The sequence below is a fragment of the Salminus brasiliensis genome, chromosome 6 (genome assembly GCF_030463535.1).
Source record: "Salminus brasiliensis chromosome 6, fSalBra1.hap2, whole genome shotgun sequence".
In the NCBI taxonomy this organism is placed as follows: domain Eukaryota; kingdom Metazoa; phylum Chordata; class Actinopteri; order Characiformes; family Bryconidae; genus Salminus; species Salminus brasiliensis.
The window spans coordinates 2,751,785-2,778,852 of NC_132883.1; the positions used below are offsets into that span (position 1 = coordinate 2,751,785).

Genomic DNA, 27,068 nt, shown 5'->3' on the forward strand with positions numbered 1-27,068 from the left:
ATAGGTGTTTAAATGCTAAAATGTTTAAATTACTTTTTAAAAAATTTAATGAATATTTTTTATGCTTTAATTGATAAAATGCATAATATGTAATTTTTTTTTTTTTTTTAAATACTGTATCTAAATTAATTTAGCAGTGTCCAGAGGTGGCCAGTAACTAGCTGCATTTACTAAGTTCCATGTACTCAAGTATTCAACATTTTGATGAGTTTGTGGTTTCATTAATATAAATAATAATGATGATAATAATAATAAAAATAATAATATAAACAAACATGAACCTATGGCACCATGGCATCTAATGCCAGGCGTGGGCTAGTAGAGGGGTGTAAAGCCCCCCAGCATTGAGGAGCTGTGGAGCAGTGCAAGAACTGTGTTCTCTGGAATGATGGTGGTGGTGGAGCTCCATCCAGTACTTTTGGGATGAGTTGGGGATGAGTTAGGGATGATGAGGTGGGGTGGTGATCATCATCATCATCCAAGTTCCTGACCTCACTAACGCTCTGACCGCTGAATGCAATCAAATCCTCACAGCAGTTCTCTTCCAAAATCTAGTAGAAAGGCTTCTTCCCTGGACAGCAGAGACAGTTAGAATGAATGGATGAGCAGGAGGGGAGGTCTCCCAGTGGTTGGGTCTATATAGTGTGTATATAGATGTCAGTATGTGAATAGGTAATGTGCATACATACAGTATATACTGCAGAGGGGTTTTTACAGTCAACTTTACAGTCCTAAAGATCGGGATCAGTGTATGTAAATGCTGTAAAGTCTTGTGTAAAGTGTGTGTTTGGTCAGCAGTAAAGTATTATGGATTTACAGTAATGCCTTAAAAATGTAGGGGATACAGTGCAGTGCAGCAGTGCTATTGGGCTATCCATACACAACCCTGTCACACAGTTGACATCTGGAACATCTGGAAAGCCAAAAAATACAAAGGTACCCTGTACATTGGTAATTACAGTGCTATACTAGTGGAAACTACTGCAGTTTATTAGGTACATTAGGTTTACAGTGCAGTAGTTCACTAAGTAGGGCACTAGGGCTGGGTTTGAAGCGCAGACGTTCCTCTCAGCCCTGGTTTAGTCGCTTCAGAGTGAAGATAATGTTTCTTCCATTTGGTTTTGAGGCGAGAAACGACAGAACGTTAAGATTCTGGTTCTGGAGGTGTGACGGGGTAACGGCTCAGCTCAGTAGGCCCGCATGGTTAATGTGAGACGTGGGGCCTATGTGTGCGTTCAGCAGGGAGTTCACCAAGTTACTCATTGACCCTTTCAACAAGTGCTGCTGCACCCACTCACCCCCTCACATGCATAAAAAAGGAAGGTTCTGTTTGGCCCGAGCCGTCCCGAATCATTAAAATGAAATAAAACTTGACTTCCTCTCCAAAGTTTGAAGTTGTATTTTTCCAAACCTGGCTCCAGCGGGCTGCTATCTGGGGGTAATGGATCCCACAATGATTAGAGTCAGGTGTGCTCAGCTCTGCTGCCAAGTTTAAGTAAAAACATAGACCTAACCACACTCCTTGGCTCGCCCACCCCCGTCTGGCCTATTCGGCCCACTCTCGTAGAATCAGGACTGTCGCTTAGAAGCTCTAAGGAACCAGAAGTTTGTCCTTCTTTTGCTGCAGTGACTGCCTCTACCATTCTGGGAAGGTCTTACATCTAGATGTTGGAGGATTTGATTGCATTCAGCCCTACCTGAGCATCAGTGAGGTCAGGTGCTGATGTTGGATGATTAGTTCTTAGCTATTTCAACTCATCCCAAAGCTCCATCAATTCAGAGAACCCCACAGCCCAATGCTGGAACCAAGGCGATGGCATTAACATTAGCAGCAGATCCTTAAAGTCTTGTAAGTTGTGAGGTGGGGCTGTGGGAGCCCATGACCATGTCGCTGGTTCACTGGTTGTTTTTCCTTGGAGCACTTTTGGTAGGTCAGTACTGACCACTGCATATGGGGAACACCCCACAAGACCTGCCCTGCATGATGTTTTGGAGATGTTCTGACCTACTCAGTCATTATATAGAACCTCACAGTTTGGTTCTTGTGTCTCAGATTCTTACGCTTGTCCATTTTTCCTGCTTCAGCACCTCCATCACCTTCAAGAGCTGACTGTTCACTCGCTGCCTAATATGCAGATCCACCCCTTGACAGATGGAGCCACTGGAACCAAATAATCAATTGATCCAGAACACAGCGGCAAGGGTCGGGTCGTCTTCAAGGTTTCTAAGTTCAGCCATGTTCAGCTCCTCCACTGCTGCTGGGTTCTCTCTTTACTCGCTTCCTGTAGCTGCTGCCCAGGTCATCAGATTCAGACCCCTGACTCTAGCCTACAAAACCAAGACTGGACCAGCCAGCCCCTCCGTACTTGATGGTAATGATGGTCAAAAGCTGATCCGCACAGAGAGCCCTTCCAGCTTCAAGTACGGCTCGGCTCGACCCGCCATCCTTTAAGATCCACGGAAGACGAGCGTCCAGACTTTTTACTGTCCTGCACCGAAGTGGTGGAACGAACTTCTCCTAGGTGTCCGAACAGCAGAGTCCAGCGCTCGCTGTCCTCAAACCCAGACTGAAGACCCTCCTCTTCTGAGAGTACTCAGGCGAAGAGAAGAGTACTATGGTCTCCATATTGACTTGTGTTTAGTAGAGTCTAAGATTAGAGGATCTTTAAATTAGTCTATTTAAACTAGCTGAGGTTCTTCTTGAGTAACAGTTAAGCCCTGCTGTTGGTCACTCTGGAGAAGAGCTTCTGCTAAACAGCTGCAATAATACTGTGGGATTGTGATGCGAAGCAGAAAGACTCGGAGTGGGTTTCTGAATTGTAGCATAGCTTTGTTTATTAATTTTTATACTTTTTTTGCATAGAGAAACATACTCACTTCCAGTACTGTATTCATGAGCGATTTCTGCGAACAGCGATGGCGGAATACAATGTTATAATGAAATATTGTCAAAGCTGTAAATTTTCCCCCTCACACCAGTTCAAAAACACATGGCAAATTTAGTTTTAGTCTTTAAAAAAAAAAAATTAGCTGGAAACATGATTACCGACTTTTGCTGATACAATTTTCCCGAAATGAGAGAGTGAACAAACCAAAGAGAGAAGAATAACAGAAAGAAAAGTCATAATTATAATAATAATAACTGAGCTGTCAGTAAGAGAATGGTGTGTGTGTGTTATTACTGTAATTATTAGGTGCCGGTTTTACGTCGTACTGTTTGTTGGTGGTGTGAACTAAATATCCACATGCTCGTCCCTGGTGTGAAGTGTGTGTCTGTGCAGCAAGCAAGCGGTTAATGCGTAACTACTATGGTAATAATTGCAAAGAATAATGAGAGGAAAACAACAACGAAATAAAAATAATCAAATAAAATGAAAAACCCTTGAAATTTAACACTGCATTAGAATGTTCTCTGAGAAACATTTCAACCATCTTCCTTTTCGCCATCGCGTCAACCTCCGTACAGAGAGGAAACAGCATGCTTTAAAAACAAGAAATTACACCGAGAAACTGAATACAATTACAAACAATCAACAAAACAAAGAAAACAACAACAACAACAAAAAAAAGAAGAAGAAAAAGAGTGAACCAAACCAAAGATGATTCTGAACGGGAGCTGGGCACGATAAACCAGTTTAGATGTCTTCCCATTACTGTGTCGGAGTTCAGCGCAGTTTATTTCTTTATTTATTTTATTGTGTATCTCTGAGCGACACCCCGTCAGCGACACAGACAGCGCTTCAGAGTGTTTTGGCATTTCATAGTTGATAGTTATTATCAAAAGATTGCATAACTGCAAAGCATTTACATGGCTTTTCACCCCTATGAACAGAAACGATGACTAGCAGGCCAAGGTCCCCTCGGAGGGACCTCACTGCTGTCACGCCTGAGGCCAGACTTACCCTTGCTAACAGTTTTAGCATTGGCAAAAAGAAATAAAAACACACAATAAAAACATTCTGAAAGACTGGTCGAGGTGTGTGTGTATTGCACCAGTCGCGCCCATGGTATTAATTAAGAGGCTCGGGTAAATCTGGCTCTCTGAATGGTGAGTAATGGAAAGTAACCAAAGCAAGTGGAACACAAGCAATCGCAAGAAAAGGTCGACTACAGAAGAGAGAAGGAAGAACCTCGCGGCAAAGAACGTAGGAGAAACCTCGAAGCTTCCACTTCGGAAAGGGAAGAGAGAAAGGAGCGAGTCAACCGAAGTGGTAGAAAACGATCAGGCACTGCTCGTTGAAGATGTTTTTTTTTTCGTTTTTTTTTTTTTGGTATCTACTACTATGATTTTCTACTCGTCTCGTGTAAATACTTCTGTTTTCACCTGCTGGTTTCTTGTGGAACTCTAAACTAAAAACATCGGGAAATCGGGAAAATGATCCACACCGAAATCACTACACCCCTGCCCCAGCACAGCCTTTTACCAGCCAGTTGGTAAATTAGTCAAGGGTTTGCGGTTTGCATAAGAAAGCGTTGAGAACATCATCAGCTTAGCGGTTTGTCTGCAAGATTCGGCCGAAATGACCTCACCCGACTGCAACGACGCCCGTGGGACCGGCTTGCTGTCCTGCCTTTAAAGACAGCACGTAGTCTGAGCTCAAACACCTGGGATTAGCTCTGCTTACAGACCTACAGGCTAAGAGGGGAAGCTAACTAGCTAGCTAGAGTGGCACCGAGGCAGCTGACCAGGTATCTCAAGTGTTTTGTCACAAAGTTACCTCCTCAGACTATCAATCAATCCATGACTCGTCGAACGGTTTTGGAATTACTGTGGAAAAACTTGCTAATTAAGCTAGCGTCAAAAAAAGCTAGCAGGAAAAGCTAAGGTTTTAATAGGTTGTAAACTAGCTGAAGGAAGCTCACAGGATGCACTCAAGATGATCCGGGCACAATGAATAGTTACTATAATACTAGAGTTCAGGTTAATTTAATACAAATTTTTAATAAAAAAAAAAAATAATAAAACATAATTAAATTACCTTATTGCCTGTGAATCTTTTCAATAGTAGTTTTCATTCAAAATGATCTGACGGCCAAATGTATCAATTTACTACCAGTTTGTCTTGGGCTGTTTTATATAATACTTTAATTGAATATATTAAAATATGAATATATTATAAAACATATAACGTAATACACTTTGAAATATCACATTAAATGAATGGATTATAATATATATAATGTAAATTAACACACTTATTAAGTTACACTGTAATACTGTGACATTGATCAACCATAATTTTAGTCACATTTTAGTTGTAGTGAGTTTTTTAATTGATAGATTTGATAGAAAGCTGTTTTATAGTTTATATGATTTACTCAAATCATCCAGGGCTTTTATGAGCTCTACAGATTACAATGACACAATTCTGACTCCTGTCTGGTGAATGTTTACAATTATTATTGTTATTTGAGCATTTTTATTCGGACAACATCGCGCACCCATATTTTATAGCACTGTACAAGGTCTGTACCCAGTAATCACAACAGAATGGGTTCATTACCATAACAGAAACTAACTAAATAACATCTGATAGTGTGATATATTAGGAAATACTGTAAAACTGAGAGCCGTGGATCAGCCCTATTAGCTATTAGTGTCCTAGAGTCCTAGAGTCCTACAGTCCTATGAGCACGCAGCAGCCGAGAGCATGCTCACAGCCGGTCTCTCACCTACAGGTCAGTTCAGCGAGTTCAGGAGCCTGCTGCTCAGATCTAAACGGAGTGTTAAAGAAAAAAAGAGCAAAGCTGCCCTTCTTTAATCTCCGTGAGTGAGGATTGTGCCGATTTCCTCTAAAAGGCCTTCTTGAGAGCAGATTATCCCAGGTGTTTTGCCAGCACACGCTGACGTTTTCACGTGCTAAGTCCCGAGCTTCCAACCGATCATTCCGGCATTAGCTGTGCTGTCTTAAACGAGCTGAGGCTGTCTGAACCATGGACGAGAAACTACTGGCATAAAAAACAAGAAGAAGAAGAAAAAAAAACAACAACAAGGTAATAAAAAGTAGAGACCAAATTCCAGAGACTCTGCCCTGGAGAAATCGTCCAGCCCTTACAGACGAGGAAAGGGAACGTAGTACAAAGAACTTGCGCAGAGGTTTGCTGTTTCACTCAGGTCATAGTACCATAACACTGAACTCATCCAGACCACGGGAGGGTGGGAAAGAAAAACGACAACACGCTGAACGCTAAAGAGCAGCGCCATCCTTACTAGGTTCTAGGTTACCTTCAGCCAGGGGCTGAACCGCAGGCCGAGGAAATAAGAGAGACTTTTGCAATGGGTAGAAGGAAAATGTGGAATACACTCGGCATTTCATGCCTGTTACCCTCAGCTTAGCTACACACGACTTACTTAAAAAGTGCAAATACTCGCCATTTGCCTCGTCCCCATCTCACCCCTCAACTCTGATGCTATAGTGCATAATTATGCATACTATATTAATATAATACAGTACTAATCGGACTCTTCAAACACTGAGACGCTAACACGTCAACCATCCAGGGGGGGGGGGTTGCGGCTCAAGCGAAACGCCATTGCACGTCCAGACGACAAGCAGAGCAGTGCATTCAAGAGCTGAACTCCACTGACATTCAATACTGGGCTAAGACTGGAAAAAGGCACTCTGATCAGAGTGAGGCTTGCTCGAAAATTCTGCCAATCACATTCTACGCGGCGAAACGAGGCCTGGCGTAGTCGGCGGGAACTCCAGAACTCCACGATCCAGGATGGGGGCTGCGATTAATTCCACACTGATGGACAGCATGTAGAAGAAAATGCCATTAAAGCAGCTATTTTAGCTCTCGTTCTGTCTCTTTCCATACATCAGACATCACTGTAAGGTTGACCCACAGAAATATTTCTAGAGGAACGCAACGATTAAAAGCTAAGAGAATTTTTTAGACGATAAAATAAAAAAAATAAAAAAAGATCAGGTTATCTAGTGCAATCTTTTGAACAGGAACGAAAAATAAACAAAAAAAATAAGTGTTTTAAGATCTTCCAAGGTCGCGCAACAAATCTGACCAATCAAAGGGCAACGAATCTGCGAATCTGGAAAGGGGGACGTCAAAAACGAGAGGTGGCAAAAGCCGGGATTCACGCTTCCCCCCCTTACAAATCGAACTGGTTCAAAATGACAACAAGTGAGGCTGAAATTACAGAGTTCAGGCCAGCAACCCTCTCAGGAAAGGCTAATGATTGCGGTGCTGAGCTCACACCGCCAACAGCAGATCCTTTAGAAGGAAGGTAATTTTACACACTTTTTTTGTGGCTTTTCCACAAAGCTTATGACAACTAAACCCAAACACACAAACATAAACATAAACTCTCTCATACAAAAAGACATTTTTATGTACATTTTTGCCTTTTTTTCTCCTTTCCTCATTCTACCAGATATATGGTAAGCATTTATACACAAGATAACGTGTTCAAAATGTAACATTTCAACAATATGCATAACAATCGTAATTACTGTTCTATAAAAATATTAGTCAAGGGTTCTGAAATAAAATATCACTTTTTTTCATTTTGTTGTTTTTTTTGTTGTTTTTGATTTTGTTATTTTTTTCTTAAACATGCACCAGCTCAAATGCATAATCCAAATGTTATAGTAAGTTCAACCCTCACCTGTGACCACTTTAGAAAAAAACTTTAGACGTACTGGGGTGACGGCAAATCTGCTCCTACCAAGCGTTCCTGTCTGGCGCAAAAATCTAACGAGCAACAGGAAGAACAGGACTAGGAGGAAGAAAAAGAAGAAGAAGAAGAAGAAGCAGAAGGCTGACCTTTCTACAGGGTCTTTAGGCTGGTTTTGGCCTACTGACCCCAATGGGTGGCCTGGTCTGGCCTGGCATGGCATGGCCTGGCCGGCAGCTATAGATAGGTGGGTGTGGAGCAGTGCAAATCTTCACAGGACAGGTGGTGGGCTGGACACATCTGCCCCGGGACAGCTTTCATAGACTTGTAGAATTTCATGCTATGCTTTCATAGAATTGCAGGCTGGTTTTAAGAACTGTGTGGTCAAGTGTGGCTTTGGCAACATACTGTATGGTCATACCCTGGACTGTCCAGTTTAACACACACTGGTGGGATGGTAGTACAGTGCACTCATCAATGAATAAAGGTGCTTAAAGTGGTTCTTTGAGCGATGCTGGCGTAGAAGAACCAGAGTAATGAGCCTCATTCATTGTTCTTGAGAAGAAAGCCCTAACAGAAAGTTGGTGGTTGGTGAATGAGGCTTTGTGTTTATAATAGGGATGTGAGAAGCGAGTGTGAGGTCCTTCAGGAATCTCTAGCGAAGGTCTTTCAGTTTCCAGCCCTGGACTTTCTAACCCTTGGACTGGTGTGACTCTACCTGGACAATCAATTCCATTAACTGCCCTCCTAACTTCCAACATGAACCAAATCCAACCCTGAAAACTGGATTCAAGGTCCAGGGTACTGCCGATTTGAAGACCTGGGTCCTACCTGGCATCACTCAAAGGACCATTTGAAGCACCTTCATGTTAAAGGTTTAGCGCAGCACTGCAAAACAGTCTTCTCAATGTCCAGGAGGCTCCAGGCCTCCTGTGCCTTGAGAATATCTCAGGTCAGCTTGCACTGCTTTCCATGTGGGTACTAGATAATGGTAAGTCTTCAGCCTGGGAACATAAGGGTTGACACTCCCACAGCTATAGTTCCACTTCAGGACAGGTATGCGTACCTGCATGGCATTTTACTTTTTTACATTTTTACTTAGAAGATTGTAAACTCCTAAAAATAAAGGTGCTTCAATACTACGTGTGAAGTATATGCAGGAAGAACCCTGTCACTGTACCAATTTAAAGGTTCTTCAGGACATGCTGATTTGGGAGGAGACTGAAGAGAGGGTGGCTATGGCTTGTGGTAGTAAGCCAGTCCCCCTCTCTGATAAGTGGAGCTAGGAATAAGAGATTTGATGGGGTTAAAGATAAGTAACGGGGTGGTGGAAGGTTGCAAACACTTGTGAACGTGGTAGAAATGGTATTTATAGGACGTCAGATTGGGGGAGGGGCTTCAGGCATACAGTATCGCTTTGCATCACCTTTATTTTTTTTTTTAAGAGTGGGGTCTCAAAAGTCTTGCCCAGTCTCCCACAGGATGGTGGGTGGTGTTTTTACCCACTATGCCTCACCAACCTACACTTAAAGGATAAAACACTGTGTTTGGATCGTCCACACTGGACCATACTCCCTCTTTTTTTCCTCAGGATCAGACCCCTGTCCCACCACCTGCTCTGTTAAATAAAAGAAAAATTGTTTGCTGAATGGCAGCACTTTTGCTATTGTTGTGAATTGTATGAGTTTTAATGGAATGCCTTTAGTTACAGCACTCCTGTCCTGCCAGGCCGGGGGCCGGAGTTGGGGGCCAGGACCAGGGCCGGGGCCGGGGCTCAGGAACCATCAACGCCAGGATCTTATACGCTGCACCATCTGAACAAAACCTCTCCTTCTGCCGATTCCACGTTATTATTTCTTTATTTTTATTTAACTAGCTACCAGCAAATTTTAATAGCTACCAGCGTTGCAATATGCATTGCAGGAACAGTACTATACACTGCATCACAATCTAGAACATGGCCTTTAGTGACCCTGCTGGCAAAAAAACAACAACAAAAAAAAGACCTACACAGTCTCTGCTCTTGTTCAACACACTCCTCATTACACTACGCAAATATAAATTACCTTACCTACACTCATTACTAATTCTGAAAAGAAGAAAAAAATTATGCAGGAAAGAAAGAAAGCCTATTAAAGCATCCTGGAGAACCTAAATGAAAGTCATCACTTTTCCTACAAGCTCCAGAACAGTCTGTGAAACAAAAAACAAAAAAACCCTCACAAAATGTTGATTATTTGAGGGGTAATTTAAGGAAGACGATAATCCAAAACTATCTAATCGCTAATCAAAAAAAGAAGACATGAAGACATAAATCACTAAACATGCCAAGCTCCAACTTTCAGCACCAAACAACTAACTCTGACAAGTACAGGCGCTATTCAAATACACATCTCGACGTCCAAGTGCTTTACAGGGGAGCGGGAATTACCGCCGACCTAACGCTGAGAGGCATCCCTCCAGAACCCGGTTTCAGAAAATCAAGCTCCCAAATCAAACTCCCTGCTGAAAAAAAACCCAGCCTGGACAGCTAACCAGTTTGACCAGCATAGAGTACGTTTTTGTGTGCCTGGTGGAATACATCACTCTGTAGGTCATCTGAATCTATTAGCACAACAGTAGCAGCTAGTGTTGGTGTGCAGGCTAGCAGAGCATGCTACATGCTACTTTCAGTCATCGATGCCTAGGTTAGCCTATGTTTGAGTAAACTCTTCTCTTAACCTGAGCATCAAAATCTGGCTTTTTCTCAGATGATGGTCAAACTCAGTCCAGCCAGTGTAGCATTTCCAATGCTGTGTTCCCAAAGCACACCAGTCTACGTCGACTTTGACTGTTTTATTGGGGGGAAAGAGTCCAAAAGTAACAGCAGCTCTGCTAATTTACTCTTTTTCCACTGGTAAAGTCAGTGTTTACGTGTTCAGTAAAAATAAAAGTGCTTTGAAATTGCGTAAAGTGAATTTGATAGATTATATATTTAATATAAATTTAATTGACTGAAACCTAAAGGTAACCTTAGTATCTGCCAATCATCTAAGTGTACTATACAAATTTTGCCAGATTGCCAATAACTTGTTTAGAGCAAAAACCGGCAGATTCTCCAATATTAATATATAACATGCCACATTTTGCTTAAAATGACCAGAAACATCAGTTAACCAGGTGAAATTTTGGGTCACCTATCAAATCCCGCAAATCTCACAATCACGTCAATTCAAAGCGCTGTTATTTTCTGCTGAACGTCCTGAACTTAAGACTCAAAGCTGTGTCAACACATTCTTCCACTTCAGCCCTAGACGCAAAAAAACCCAAAACAGAGCTTCCCCTCTGCTCCGAGAGCAGGTCCCGACACCGCCAGCAGTAATCTTCCCAATTCCTCCCGATTACGAGCCTTGATCTCCACTGCCAGGGCGAGGCCGGAGCTCACGAGCGTGAAAGGATGCTATTCATTCCCACTGCTGCTTTTCCTCCCCGTTTCTGGCCAGTCTTTCTCACACCTGCTCTGCTGAAACACTGAAACACTTCACCTGCGAGCTACATTCAGTCTAAACGGTTTAAATAAAGCACGGATGGGCGCTGTGGGCGAGGGGCCGAGCGTCTGAGAGCCGGCATCATCGACAGGATGACAGGACGCTGAGAGAAACGATAGAAAACAATGCGGAAATGGAAAAAGGCGGCAAGATTTCATGCAATGGAAAGATGACTATCATACTTACTTATTAAAGGTTGGGGTTGGGGGTGAGGGGTTGAGGGGAGGGGTTTAGGGGGATAAGCCAGTCTCACCCGTCTCAGTCTACTGTACTGTTATCTATTAGTCCTAATCGGATTATGACAAGCAATCAAACATGCAGCATTTTTTCACTTTTTTTTTTTTTTTTTTACATCTTTTTCCTCAGCGACACTCGATTACATAAAAAAGAAATGAATTTACAATTTTTCAATCATGTATTATTGTTCTTAACTAAAGGCAAGGCACATAATGTGTTATATATATAAAACGTCGTGCAAAGTTGAAGGGGGGCAGGGGGCAGGGGGGTAAAATTCGAAAACCAATGTCGTACAAAGGTAAAAACCCATCTGTTTCCAACGCTCTCATTCCTGCTTGGGGGTGGAGTTAGGAAAGGGGAGGGGTTGTCTTAGGGAGAAGTAGTATTTTAAAAAGGGGGAGATTGGATGGGGCGTGGGCGGGGTTTGGGGTTTAGCTTCAGAGCTTGTACTAAGAGTATCTGCCATGCGCCCATGTCAGCGGAACGGTGGTCATTTGAGCTTAATTCTTGTATTTTTTAAATTTCCTTTAAAAGCACCATGCAGTTATATATTTATATATATATAATCCATATATATAGATTTCAATATAGTTTTCAAGTCAGCACCTTGAACGCAGGTCATGTTGTATGTATTCCGGGTCAAAGACTGAACAGAACTGGTATGCAAAGCTCGATTGGAGGTCAGCGGAGTTGGAGGGTAAAGACAAAGGTGAGCTGTACTGACTGGTAGTCTCCTCGCAGGTCTGTCGCTGTAGACCCTGTCAAGCTTTGATATGTGTTGGCTTAGTTGTCGGTGGGGTTTAGGAGGAGGTTTGGGATGGGGGATGCGTTCGCGTCTGCTTCCGGTTGGCCTCTGGAGGAGGGAGGGGTTGGGGGAGGGGTTTAAGGAGGCGTAGCTGCTGTGGGCTTTGCTATACCACTCCGTTCACACCTTCGTGCTACCTGTCCGACTCCACGATAACCCACTGTGCCGAGGGTGACGGTGGGGCCAGTTCAAAACAGAGTCAAATAAAATAATAGTAGTAATAATAATAATAATAATAATCAGAATCATAAAAAGGCTTAAAAAAACCCAACCCAAAATCAAATGAACCTCTTTTGCAATGTCTTAGGCACTTTTCATGGCTTTTTGTGATTATTTTGGGTTTGGTAGCGGAGTCTTTTATTAAGCCCTGATGTTTCGATTGAACACAAGTCAACACGTCTCAGAGTGCAGCGAAGCCCGTTCCTTCGGGGAAAAGAAAAAAGAAACAGACGCTAACCAGCAAAGAGGGACCTGGAGCTATACATACAGGTGTTAGCCTTGCACACCGCTGGTCATGGCATCCTACATGTGGAGAATTCTGGAAAAACAGAGGGCTTCCCACCTGGGAACTATCGAAACTATCGTTCACATTCTCCTCGGTTTTTTATCAAATTCTAAAACAAAAAAATAAAAAACACAATCAGAACCTCCAACCAGAGACCTTTAACCTCTTGTTAGAAGATGTACATGTTTGTATGAATGTGTGTGTGAGTGTGTGTGTGTGTGTGTGCGTGTGGTATACTTGAAGTAATACAGTCTGTGGAGAGAGCACGCTCTGAAAACGATGGGAATCCACTCAAACGGTACATGTTACATGTGGAAGCACGGCGCGCGAATGGAGCGCGATAGGCCGCGGTTTGTTCTGATCGGATCGCAGAGTCCTCCAGAGTCAACACTCGCGCACCCTTCTACCAGAACACGAGAAAGAAAAAGTTGAAAAAAGTCAAATTCTACAAATAAACAATCCTAAAACACCCTAAGAAAACTCTGGCTTGCAGCATTTCATATGATTAGGCCCAAAACAAACAAAACAAATTGCAAAAAAAGGGAAAAAAAATTATCGAAAGTAGTGCAATGCCTGTAATTTCCAATGCAGTTTAAACAAATGACACAAAAAAGAGGAAAAAAATCTATTCTCTACACCCAAACACCCAAATACTGTCTTGTAGTGACAGAACTATAATCCTACTCCCTTTGTCTTGTCACTATGTAGGATACTCTTACTGTTATCTACACCAATCAAATAACATATCCTGGGTAAGTACGTTTGCCAGGACCGGGATGGATAAGGGGCTTTAAATGCGTTTGAATGCAGCAACACACACCAACACACACACACTCACCCACACACATATACATACACTATATAGACAAAAGTATTGGGACACACCTCTTAATCAGTGAATTCAGATGTCTGATTCAGTCTTATTGCCACAGGTGTATGAAATCAAGCCCCTAGTCCTGCAGTCTGCCTTTCTTACACACATCAGTGAAAGAACGGGAGGTTCTGAAGAGCTCACTGAGCTCCAGCGTGGTTCTGTATGTAATAGGAGACACCGCTGCACCAACAACTACAAGTCAGCTGGTGAAATTTTATAATTTCCTCCCTCCTAGATCTTCCTCCATCAGCTGTGAGTGGTGTTATTATTGAACAGTGGAAGAGTTTAGGAGGAACAGCTCACAGAGAGCAGCTCAGCCACCGAGTGTCTGTCAGACCACGTAAAGTTACAGAGCGGGGTCAGGGCCGAGTGCTGAGCTCAGAGCAGAGTGCAGAAAAGCCTCCAACTGACTCAGTAACTGCAGCAGAGCTCCAGACCTGCTGCTGCTGGTAGAGCTTAGAGCAAAGGGGGACCGACTCCATATTAATAATGCCTATGGGTTTAGGTGTCCCAATACTTTTGTCAATACAGTGCACACATATACAAGCACATCCTCCCACCTCTACAGCAGACAATAGCAGGCTTGAGGTTTTCAGTGTCAAGACAGAAGGTGCCGTGTGACCCCTGCTGCTCCTCAGGCTGCCCTTAAACGTCCGTCCAACACGCATTAGTGTATCCATCAGCATTTATTAGCAACATGTTACGACTGTGTGTGAGTGTGCATACGTGAGTGACTGTGTGTGTGTTTGTGTCGCTGGCTGCGATTTAAAGCACCACAGACGTACCACAAACAAAAAAAAAATTAAGGCTTCCACCAGAAAGTGGAACGAATGGCGGAGAGCGTGATTTAAAAAAAACTAAAAAGAGAAGAAAGAAAAACATGATTGTCGATAAAATCGAAATGAAGCCTTTTTTTTCATCAGATAAGTGAAGGGAACTCAAGGGAGGTCTTTAACCCCTCATACTGCCCCCCAAAAGCCTCGGCCCACGTTCAAAACCCCCCCAAAAAACCAAACTCCCCCCAAAAAATAACAAAAAAACCCCAACAGGGTCAGCATCACCTCTGGTTTCCAGCGGCGGCAAAAGTTCACACGCTCTCTCTCTTTCTTCCCTGTTGGTTCAGAAACAAATAAAGGATACTTATTTTGCATATATGAGGAAGCAGCACCTGTAGCAAAGGGGGAGGGCGGGACAAGGGGCGGGGCAGGGGGCGTTCCAGGAGGGAAGCAAAGGCGGGCTTTTGTTTTTTTTAAATGTTTCTGCACGTGTTTGTTTTGCTCTCCGTTCTCTGCCCCGTAGTTCAGTGTGGCTGCCCCCAAACAACATCCTCTTCACTCCTCTCGAGTCCTCTCGTCTCGTCCCGTCTAGTCTTAGGCATCCGTAGTCTTTCAAGCTCTCTGTCTTTTCTCGTTCTCTCCGGACGTTCCTTCCTCCGACGTCTCCAAAAAGTGTACTGAAGTATCTTATATATCTTTATGCATATATAAATATATGTGTGCACATATGTCCATACATACACACATATACTGTATATATATTTTTATATATATACAAATACTGCATATATAATCTGTTTCCCTCTTGCATCTTGTTCACAATCCTTTGTTTTTGTTTTCGTAATTCCACAAAAAAGATTTTTTTTTCATCTCAGATCCGTGTCCGTGCTCCCTCGGGTGTATCTGCTGCGTCCAAATCAGTTCCCCAGATACCAGGACTGCAGAGAGAGAGAGAGAGAGAGAGAGAGAGAGAGAGAGAGAGAGAGAGAGAGTTAGTTAGTTATACTAATAAGAACTGCACAATAATAGATTTACCCTTACAAGGCTAGAGTCACCCCATTCCTACTAAATCCTGGAGTAGGGTTAGGGTTATCTTTGCATCTTTGCTGTCAGAAGACATAAATATATATATATATATATAAGAAGGTATATTTATATATATATATAAGTTATATATCAGTGGGCAGCCAACTCCAGCACCTGGGGAGCAGAAAGGGTAAAGGACCTTGCTCAAGGGCCCAACAGTAGTGCTGAGCACGGGTATCGAACCCACAACCGTGCCATTAACAGCCTGGCATGAACAGCTGTAACTGTATATATATATATATATATATATATATATATATATATATATATACACACACACACACACACACACACACACATATATATATATATATATATAAAGACCTGAATTTACCTTATTTTACCTCTTAATAAGCCACTTTGCTACTGTCGTAGCGTCTTCTCCATCAGTTATGTTAATGTACAGAGTGCTCAGCAGTTGCTTAGAGGAACTCAGAGCTGCTGACTGTTAGGATTCTGAGGTTTGACAAGTCTAACTGTTCTGAAAATCTGAAATTTGCTGACCTACATCACACTAGGAGAGATGTGGGGAGGAGGAAGTGTCATCAGCCCACCCATAAGAGTGGTCCAGGGACTAAGACTCTGCCACTATGATCACATATATATATATATATATATATATATATATATCACTTTCAAATATTAATGTTATTAGAACTTCATTCAGGATGTTTAGCCTTATGAATCTTCCTTCTGGACTCATCTAACATTTCCTTTTTCTAGCTTTCAGATTCTCTGTTTTGCACTAATGATATATGAACCTCTGTAAAGGAGGCAAAATAGACATGTTTTACACATTTATTAGCAACCAAAATGGGTTTTATTTTATCATATTTGCATCACCTGGACTTTCCTAATAAAGCCCTAGTCCTATCAAGCTAATTAAGGCATTAGGAACTTGGAAAAAGTTATCCGAAAGCTCCAATCTCTTGGAGTGACCAAACTTTTTAACTCTAAGATTGTACAAAACAGCAATCTCACACTCATTTTGCTTAAAATGCTAAAAATGTTTCATATTTAACATTAAGACTTCTAGAGATCAGTGGATCTTCTATTCACTTAGCTATTCTCAGCAAATGACATTTTGACCGGGGTGTCCAAACTTTTGATTGTATCAAAACTTAAACTCAGCAGTATAAAATGTAAAATATGAATAAAAAAATGTAAAAATGTAAAATATGAATAAAAAAAATGACATCAGCTGATTAACAAAAAAAAAAATATATATATATATTTTACATCAATCCCTTAATATCAATATCAGCCACAGATGTATTGATATCAGTCAGTGCCTATTGGAGAATGAACATGTGTGTGTGTGTGTGTGTGTGTGTGTGTGTGTGTGTGGAACGGTGTGTACGCACTCTCGGATGTGTGTCAAGGCCCTAAATAATGCGAAACCACAGCGACCCGGCAGCCAGAACACAGCGTAATGACTTATGCTTTCCAAACACGCAGCAATCAGTGTCTCCTGCCCCAGTGGGCTCCGAGCGCTGCAGATAACAGTCAGGCTTCGGAGAGGAACGAGGCTATTAAGCATAATGCGGCCTAAAGAGCGCAGCGAGCGCCAGCGTGAGGCGGCCCGGCGGGCCCCGGACCAAAGCTTTTAAAAAACATAATAGGATTTTGGCTTTCGCTCGCACACCACCGAAGCCTTTTTAAAATTTGACAAGCTTTAAAAAACAGCAGCCGTTCGCAGCCCCCAAGTCCCCAGTTTGGCGTTTTCCACTGAGGTCTAAGTAACTTAACAGCGCTCCAGCAGACGTCTTTAACTACACTCAATTGCACTGATTTAATAAAGTTTAAAAAAAAGGAAACAAGAGCTCCCGGGCTCCGGGCGCCTCAGAGGTTACAAACATCTGGCTGATCGCTCCGGCGTGAGCGCTGAGAGCTGAGCATTACTGACTGAAGATGCACACTGTGTGTGGAACAGTTAGGAGCTCTGAAGATTAGGAGACAAGCAAGAACACAGCCGAGGATCAGCCCTGAGAAAGAGCTGGAGCTGGCTAGAGGCCATATGGAGGAGAAAAGAACCACTTTTGGTTCCACAGAGAACCATGATAGTAACATATAGAAATGTATGAACGTAAAGAACAACTCGACCTTTCGTGACCTTTAGACTGTAGGCTGGACTATTCTGCATTAGTTTCATGGACACAGCAATGGAGCGGACTGTCCTCTCAATGTCCACAACGGAGCAGAAAGGACCTCCTCTCCACACTGTAGCTTGTGGCTTGGCTCCAGTCTGTATCAAAACTGCATAATTTTTTATATTATAATTATTATATATATAAAAAAACACATATCTCAATTTTTTACATAATGTGAATCTGGCTTTTAAATTAATTTCATTAATTAATTTCATCTTTACCCAGTTGGTAAGAGAAATTCCCCAACCCCTGTTCACCTCCCCCTGTTACTAGCAATGCTACCAACACCAGGAGGGTGCAGAAGGCCAGCACTTCTGAAGTCAGCCATCGCCTCTTTTCCAAATGCCACTGATGACCAGTGTGGCCAGAGGAAGGCGAGGCTCCCCAGCTCCGATACAACAGCTAACAGACGCCTGTGCTGGCCTACATCACACTAGGAGAGCTGTGGGGAGGGGGAAGTGTCATCAGCCCACCCCTGAGAGAGCAAGGCCGACTGTGCTCCCTCTGACTCCGGCTGCTGATGGCAAGCAGCGTGACCTGGGATACGACCCTTGGATCATAGTGGCAGAGTCTTAGTCCACTAGACCACTCAGAGCCCACATCTGTCCCTTATTTTTTCCATCTCATTTAAATTTGAAAACTTTATTCAGGATGTTAGTTTTATTACATAATTATAAAATAAATTATTAAATAAAATTATGATATAAAATTCAAATAGAAAATATTATAAATTGTTTTACAGCTTTATGAATCATCATTCTGGACTCTAACATCTAACATTTCCTTATTCCAGCTTTCAGATTCTCTGTTTTGAACTAATGATCTACAAACCCCTGTAAAGTAAGCCGATTAGACATGTTTTACACATTTATTAGCAACCAAATGGGTTTTATTTTATCATTTAAAATATTGACCCCAAACTTTTGAACTTAACACTGAAACCTTTAAACTAAATACTGATCCCAATGTTTTAAACTAAAATTGACCCCAAACTTTTGACCTACGGCGTAAATAAGAACAAGATCATCCACCACCTCAAATCCTAAGTTCTCTGCACTGACACCAACACAACGTCCGTTTAATGGTTCTGGAGGTTAGGAGGACCATCGCTCAGCTCTACAGCAAAGCAGCCATCCAGTTCAGTCAGTGACCAGCAGAGGGAGCTGTACGTCTGCACCAGGGAGTCTCTGGCACTGACAGGAATACAGCAGTGCCTCCTGCTTGTCTTTTGACGGTGGGTTTTACATACAAGGTCCTGCTTCTGTTCGGCTGGACACTGCTCACTCCTCAGCACACACAGCCCACCAAATCCTCACAGCAATGTTCCAACATCTAAATCTTCTGCAAGTATTTGCAGGAGAGTAGAGTTCCAGAGGAGAGGCTGAAGGTGCAGCAGAGGGGGATACAGTTCCTTTTATTATTCTTGATTCCAGAAGAAAGAGCTGGAGTTGGAGATGTAGCGTACGTCTAATGTACAACAGCAGTGACTCAATGTTTACTAAAAACATTCAAATAAAAAATGACATTTATAGAACAAAATCAAATAAAATGCAGGATATCTGATGCACTTTTTTACTAGTAGAAATTATTATTTTAGATTTGAATTATGATATTTTTACTAGAAATAACTTGTCACATTACCAGACGGTCAAATATGTTAAATATGCAAATATGTTATATAAAATTATTTTAAATCATTATTTTAATCCTTATTTCATCGTTATTTATAAATATAATTACTAATTAATATAATATAATTAATTTTAGATATCAACTATGACATTTTTACTAGAAATAACTAGTCATATTACCAGGATGATATAACCTTAATGTAATTTTGACCAGTCATATGTTAACATTGATACACTGATTTACATGTAATTTCACTCTCTATCTTACATACAATGGATATAGTACGGATAATATATATATATATATATATATATATAGTATTGATATCTTAAACTTTTAAGTATTTACTAGTCCAGAGTGTTACACTTTTTATTTGTAAAATAATTGTATATATCTTTAATTGTCTAACAAATAACTAGTCACTATCCAGGATGACATATCCTTAATGACCAGTCATATGTTAACATTGATTTACATGGAATTTCACTCTCTCTCTCTCTCTCTCTCTCTCTTATATATAACTTTAAAATACATAATAAATTAAACATTCAAGTTTTTACTAGTCAGAATTACAGAATTACTGCTGGAGTCACAGCTTTTACCTAAAAACATAAAAATAATTGTATATATCTTTAATTTGGTCAGAAATAACTAGTTACATTACCTTAATATTCTTAATGTAATCTTTAATTAGAATTTTTACTAGTAAAACTATAATTATATGCATAAGAGAGAAACTCTCTCACATGTAAATCAATGTTAACATATGACTGGTCAAAATTACATTACGGATATGTCATCCAAAATTGTAACTCCAGATATCAGCACTGTCATTCTGACTAGTAAATACTCAAAAGTTTAAGATATCAGTACTATTATTATGACTAGTCAAAACCTGAACTGTATGTATATATATATATATATACATATTTATTTTAGAGATCTGAAACGGCACATTGTACCAGTGCAGACTACATCGACGATATCTAAAAATAGCACGTGTCCAATGGCAGCACTGAATGGCTTTCGTCTGACTTTCCACAGGTAAATGTTAAAAGACCTACAGCTAACAATCACATCTGGTCTATTCAGAAAGACAACTCAGACAGCTCGTACCTGTCCAATTACTTTTTGAAGAGTCAAAACACCTTTTAGGGCATTTTAAATGATGTTACTCAACTCATTGCTTTAAACATCCTGAATTAAAATGAAAAATCAATTTTAATTTCAATCAATTCAATTATAATTAATAACAAAAATTACATTTTGATCAGACAGATTTCTGAATTACAGATATTAAAATCTTTAATTTGGAGTTTTTACAAGTAAAAAACAAAACAGTGTAAAGTTTTTACACTGTATCACTGGTGTCATTTTAGGCTAAAAGGGCTTGCTATAAGTGTAGATATCGTAATTACAAATAAAATATATAAATATAAAATATATAAAATATATATATATAAAATATATAGTAAAAAAAAAAACTTCAATTACAGATATCTACAATCACTTAAAACTACAAAAATGTAATTTGACTAGTAAAACTGTGATGATACATGAGATATTTTAAGATTCCATGTAAATCAAAGGTAACATATGACTAGTCTGAATTAAACTGATGTGTGGATATTGTTACTAATAAAAATTCATAACTGATATCTGGAATGTAAATGTCTACTCGCAAAAAAACGACATTAGAGATTTTAATTTGAGCTTCACTAGTTAAAACTGATGGTGGCATTTTCAGCTTTTTTAGGCCAAACTGGCTTGCTGTGCGTCCACCCTGTTCCACTTCCATCCCATCATGTTCAGTTCTCCAGTCTGCTTACAGGACAAATCCTTCCTCGCACGGCCTCTACCTCACTGAAGCACACGGCACACGTATTTGTTTAAGGGATTCTTCTGTTGGAAAATGGATGGTGAGGGAGCAACGAACAGACAGAGAACCGGGAGCCAAAGCCGTTTGGTGTAAGATGGATCACTGAGGAGTTTTTCCTGCTTCGCAACAACTGCAAAGTCGACTGAATTGGATATTACTGAAAGTTTCCAAATCAGCAGCAGCAGCAGCAGCATTTCCCATCCCTCTGAAACCCCACCTTCCTCAAGGGGGAGCAGCCTGACCCTCACTGTCGCACTTATGAATTGGTAAGGCTTTAAGCGATAGCTTGGCTAAGACACGGATGCACACGTTTCCCGTACTCAAGAAGCCAAGCCGAGTCTGACGCTGGCATCGCTGGGTGGGGGTTTACGTGGTATACGTGGTTTACGTGGTTTACGTGGTACACGAGCAGATCTTCCAAAAACATAAACATAAATATCCTACTTTGAATTATTCTCATCATCATGGTTGCTAGGTATCCTAGGTGGTCACTATGGGGTTACTAAGTGGTTGCTTTGTGGTTCCTAAAGCCTTGCTAGATGTTGCTACTGTATCCCAGGTGGTTGCTATGATGTTGCTAGGTTGCAGCTGTGGTACCCCATTTGGTTTATTGGGTGTTAGTTGTGTACTACTGCTAGGTAGTTTCTACAGTGATGCTAGGTGGTTGCTCTGGTATGCCATGTGGTTGTGCCTGCGGTGTTGGGGAATGATTGCAATAGTGTTAGTAGGTGGTTGCTAGGATCTTGCTAGGGTGTTGATAGGTAGTTTCTACAGTGATGCCAGGTGGCTGCTATGGTATTTCAGGTTGTTGATATGATTTTGCTAAATACATGCTATATTGCTACTAGGTGGTAGCTAAAATGTGGCTAAATGGTTGCTATGTGCTGCTAGATGGTTGCTATGGTGTTGATACATGTTTGCTATGGGGGGTTGCTGGGGTTTAGCTAGGTAGTTCCTACAGTAATGCCAGGTGGTTGTGCTGGTATTGCAAGGTGCCATGTGGTTGCTGCGGTGTAGAGAAATGATTGCTATGGTGGTAGTAGGTGGTTGCTAGGATCTTATTAGGGTGTATCTAGGTAGTTCCTACAGTCATGCTAGATGGTTGCGCTGGTATTGCAAGGTGGCTGCTATGTATGCCATGCGGTTGCTCCGATGTTGGGAAATGGTTGCTACAGTGCTAGTAGGTGGTTGCTAGGTAGTTCCTACAGTGATGCAAGGTGACGGTTGCTAAATAGATGCTATATTGCCACTAAGTGGTCGCTAAAATGTTGCTAAATGGTTACAATGGTGTTGCCATGTGGTTGCTATATGCTGCTAGGTAGTTGCTTTGGTGTTGCTAAATGTTTGCTATAGTGCTACTAGGTGGTTGCTAGGGTTTTGCTTGGTAGGTACTACAATGATGCTAGATGGTTGCTCTGGTATGGCAAGGTGGCTGCCATGTATGCCATGTGGTTGCTTGGTGTTGGGAAATGGTTGCCATAAAGCTAGTAGGTGGTTTCTAGGTCATTCCTACAGTGATGCCAGGTGGTTGCTCTGGTGTTGCAAGGTAGCTGCTATGTATGCCATGTGGTTGCTGCGTTCTTGGGAAATGGTTGCTATAAAACTAGTAGGTGATTGCTGGGGTTTTGCTAGGGTGTTTCTAGATCGTTCCTACAGTGGTTGCTCTGGTGTTGCAAGGTGGCTGCCAAGGTATTCCAGGCTGTTGATATGATTTTGCTAAATAGAGGCTATATTGCTACTAGGTGGTCGCTAAGATGTTGCTAAATAGTTACAATGGTGCTGCCACGTGGTTGCTACTGTGTCGCTAAGTGGGTGCTATGTGCTGCCAGGTGGTTGCTAGGGTGTTGCTAAATTTTTGCTATATAGTGCTACTAGATGGCAGTTATAGTGCTAGGTGGTTGCTATGGTGTTGCAATAGGGAGTTCCAACCTGCAGATGGGAATAAACAGTAAACAGACTGAGGGGGCGGAGCCACAGACTAAATATCGTCCACAGTATTGAATCAGTTTCAGCTGCAGCTCATTTGCTGATGATTTTGAGGCTCAGCTCAGTGTGGACTGTTGATCAAACTGAGATGCAGGAGTAAGAAATGTGAGTCAGGAGAACTTCAGACTGAACTGAGTTGAGTTCACCCAGACATGTCTTACAGTGTATGGTTAAAAACAGCTGCTGCAACATCTGTACGCTTGTCTTCTCAGAGCAACGGTTCCTTTATTACTTTCAGCACTACTTTGGGAACTGTATGTATCTTGGACTTGAAAGCTCTTCCGGTTTTTACTGCCCATTCCATTATTTTGCAACGTGCAGAACCTCTCTTTGGAAAACAGAGGGAGGTGAATTTACTGCCGCGCATTAAAGCAAAATGATGTGCTATGGATAAAATCTGGAGTCAAATGACTCCCCTCTATCTCCCTTTATGGCCTCATGCCCACCGTTTATTCTGGAACTTCCAGCGCATGCCAGCTGCTAAAGAGATCCGTGTTATTTGCATCAAAGGCGCTGCCCCCCCCCCACCAAAACAGCCTCTCGCACCGCGCTTGTCCGGCAGGGCGGCCAGTGGAGATTAACTGCGGTCAGGCCTTCGACTCCGAACGAAATATTTAGTTTGCTGTAAAAGCTGAAGGCTTTGTCTCGGTGACAGGTGGTCGAAGTTAAGAAAACACCCAGCTGAGACATGGGTGTGGTCACGGCGCAGGAAGGGGGGGGGGTATTAGGCCACGAGGGCCTAACAAACGACAGTCTTCCCCTCTAATTAAACGCTTCGGGGGCGTCTGAAGGCAGGGCTGAAATACCTGGCATTGTTGTTGCAGGGTGGTTGCTATGGTATGTTATGTGGTTGCACCGTGTTGCAAAATAGTGTTACTAGATGGTTGCTAGGGTGTTGATAGGTACTTCCTACAGTGATGCTAGGTTATTGCTATGTTGTTGCAGGGTGGTTGCTATGGTATGTTATGTGGTTGCTCTGTGTTGCAAAATAGTGCTACTAGATGGTTGCTAGGGTTTTGCTAGGGTGTTGATTGGTACTTCCTACAGTGATACTAGATTACTGCTATGTTGTGGCAAGGTGGTTGCTATGGTATGCTATGTGGTTGCATAGTGTTGCGAAATAGTACTACTAAATGGTTGCTAGGGTATTGACAGGTAGTTCCTACAGTGATGCTAGGTCATTGCTATGTTGTTGTAAGGTGGTTGCTATGGTATGTTATGTGGTTGCACAGTGTTGTAAAGTAGTGCTACTAGATGCTTGCTAGGGTGTTGATAGGCAGTTCCTACAGTGATGCTAGGTTACTGCTATCAGTAAACACCAGTGGCCCAGTTCCTTTGGCAGCCATACATGCCCATGCCATAACAGTGCCTCCACCATGTTTGACAGATGATGTGCTATGCTTACTTTTGTAAGATTTGTAACCTAACAAAATTGTGCCTCTGTCCACATACCTTATGGACCTGACTGTAAATGTTTCAGTTTGCATGTCTCCGGAAAAATCAACATCCAATTTATTAACAAAATCGAATATTCGAATGACATGGAGAATATCCATTGGGCCGGGATCCATCAGGTGTCTTCGTTGGCTTTATTCCAACATGGGACGTCCTAGTACAGCCACTGCAACAGTGAGCGACCTGAGTGAGAGGGCAGTGAACGGCTAACAGAAAAGAAAAAGACGACATACAAGAGCTTATTTCCAACTCAGGCCTGAATAATCAATCCCTGCTGATGCAGACAGCACTCTGCGCTCTCCCCCAGCCCCTCCATCAGGCGGGTACGAGCGGCATGAAATAGCTTGGCCTGGTGGACTTTTATTCCCTGTTCTCAAGCTCAAGTTCATCTTACCATTACGTCATGTCTGGTTTCCCTTAACAACCAGACTGCTCTGGACGTGACCATCCCGGAAGGGGCAAGCGTTTTATCCTCCCTTTAACTTCCCTCGGCCGCCCCTTTCTCATCCCTCGCTCCCCTGCCCACCCCGAGCTGACCACAGCAACTAAACCTGCCTTTCGACAAGCGTCTGGACAGAGTGTGTCAAGTTCTGTGACAGTATACACACCTGCAATGTACTGGTGAAGTTCCAGCTTATATATTCCACACACACACACACACACATACACACACACACACACACACACACACACACACTCCACTACCCCATGCCTCACTGAGGTGCACTTTTTATAGAGCAGAGAGCACTGCAATGCAGCAGCAGCAGCAGCAGCAGCATGTGGCTAAAACCCCCCGATCCAGCACTGAACACACACTGAGCCTCCACACTTACTGACCTCATACTCACTGCACTGCTGATACACTGCAAAACACACGGTTCTGAATTCACCTCAATCAAAGGAATTAAACGAACACCACAATATACCACACTGTACAACCTCCTACAAATCAGGAGAAGATATAGGAGCAACCATGCCAGAATGTCTGTGCATATATACTGCACATATACTGTATATATACTGTAAATACTGTCTACTGCACATTTACTGTATCTATATACTGCACATATACGGCATATATACTGTACATATACTGCACATTTACTGTATCTACATACTGCACATATACTGTGCATATACTGCACATATACTGCACATTTACTGTATATATACTGCACATTTACTGCATATATACTGCACATTTACTGTATAAATACTGCATATATACTGTACATTTACTGCATATACACTGCACATTTACCGTATCTATATACTGCACATATACGGCATATATACTGTACATATACTGCACATTTACTGTATCTATATACTGCACATATACTGTATATATACTGCACATATACTGCACATTTACTGTATATATACTGCACATTTACTGCATATATACTGCACATTTACTGTATAAATACTGCATATATACTGTACATTTACTGCATATACACTGCACATTTACCGTATCTATATACTGCACATATACGGCATATATACTGTACATATACTGCACATTTACTGTATCTATATACTGCACATATACTGTATATATACTGCACATATACTGCACATTTAATGTATATATACTGCATATATACTGTACATTTACTGTATAAATACTGCATATATCCTGTACATTTACCGTATCTATATACTGCACATATACTGCACATTTAATGTATATATACTGCATATATACTGCACATTTACTGTATAAATACTGCATATATCCTGTACATTTACCGTATCTATATACTGCACATATACGGCATATATACTGTACATATACTGCACATTTACTGTATCTACATACTGCACATATACTGTGCATATACTGCACATATACTGCACATTTACTGTATATATACTGCACATTTACTGCATATATACTGCACATTTACTGTATAAATACTGCATATATACTGTACATTTACTGCATATACACTGCACATTTACCGTATCTATATACTGCACATATACGGCATATATACTGTACATATACTGCACATTTACTGTATCTATATACTGCACATATACTGTATATATACTGCACATATACTGCACATTTAATGTATATATACTGCATATATACTGTACATTTACTGTATATACACTGTATATTTACTGTATATATACTACACATTTACTGTATATATTGTATATATAATGCATATATACTACACATATACTGCACATTTACCGTATCTATATACTGCATATATACTGTACATTTACTGTACATATACTGCACATGTACTGTTTATATACTGTATATATCTTGCAAATACACTGCACATTTAGTATATATATACTGTACATATACTGCGTATATACTGCACATATACTGCATACAACATAGTGCATATATGTTGTTGCAATATAGTTCAACTGAAAGGCTTGGTGTGATGCTGCATTTGTGAGCAATATCTGAATCAGGTAAATCAAAGCAGTGTTTTATTTGTAGTCTTACTGCAGATAAAGAATTCAGTCTGGAACGCATTTAAATCA

The 27,068-nt window shown here is 41.4% G+C and overlaps 1 protein-coding gene across 3 annotated transcripts in view; it reads right to left on the reverse strand.

Moving 5' to 3' along the window:
- Positions 1-2,817: 2,817 nt before the first annotated feature.
- nfic (nuclear factor I/C) overlaps positions 2,818-27,068 on the reverse strand; it is a 194,643-nt gene continuing 170,392 nt past the window's right edge. For all 3 annotated transcript variants that reach the window (XM_072681322.1, XM_072681323.1, XM_072681321.1), the window contains one exon: positions 2,818-15,298. In XM_072681322.1, coding sequence (XP_072537423.1) covers positions 15,278-15,298 — 21 coding nt within the window. In that variant the 3' untranslated portion in view covers positions 2,818-15,277. The remainder of the gene's footprint in view (positions 15,299-27,068) is intronic.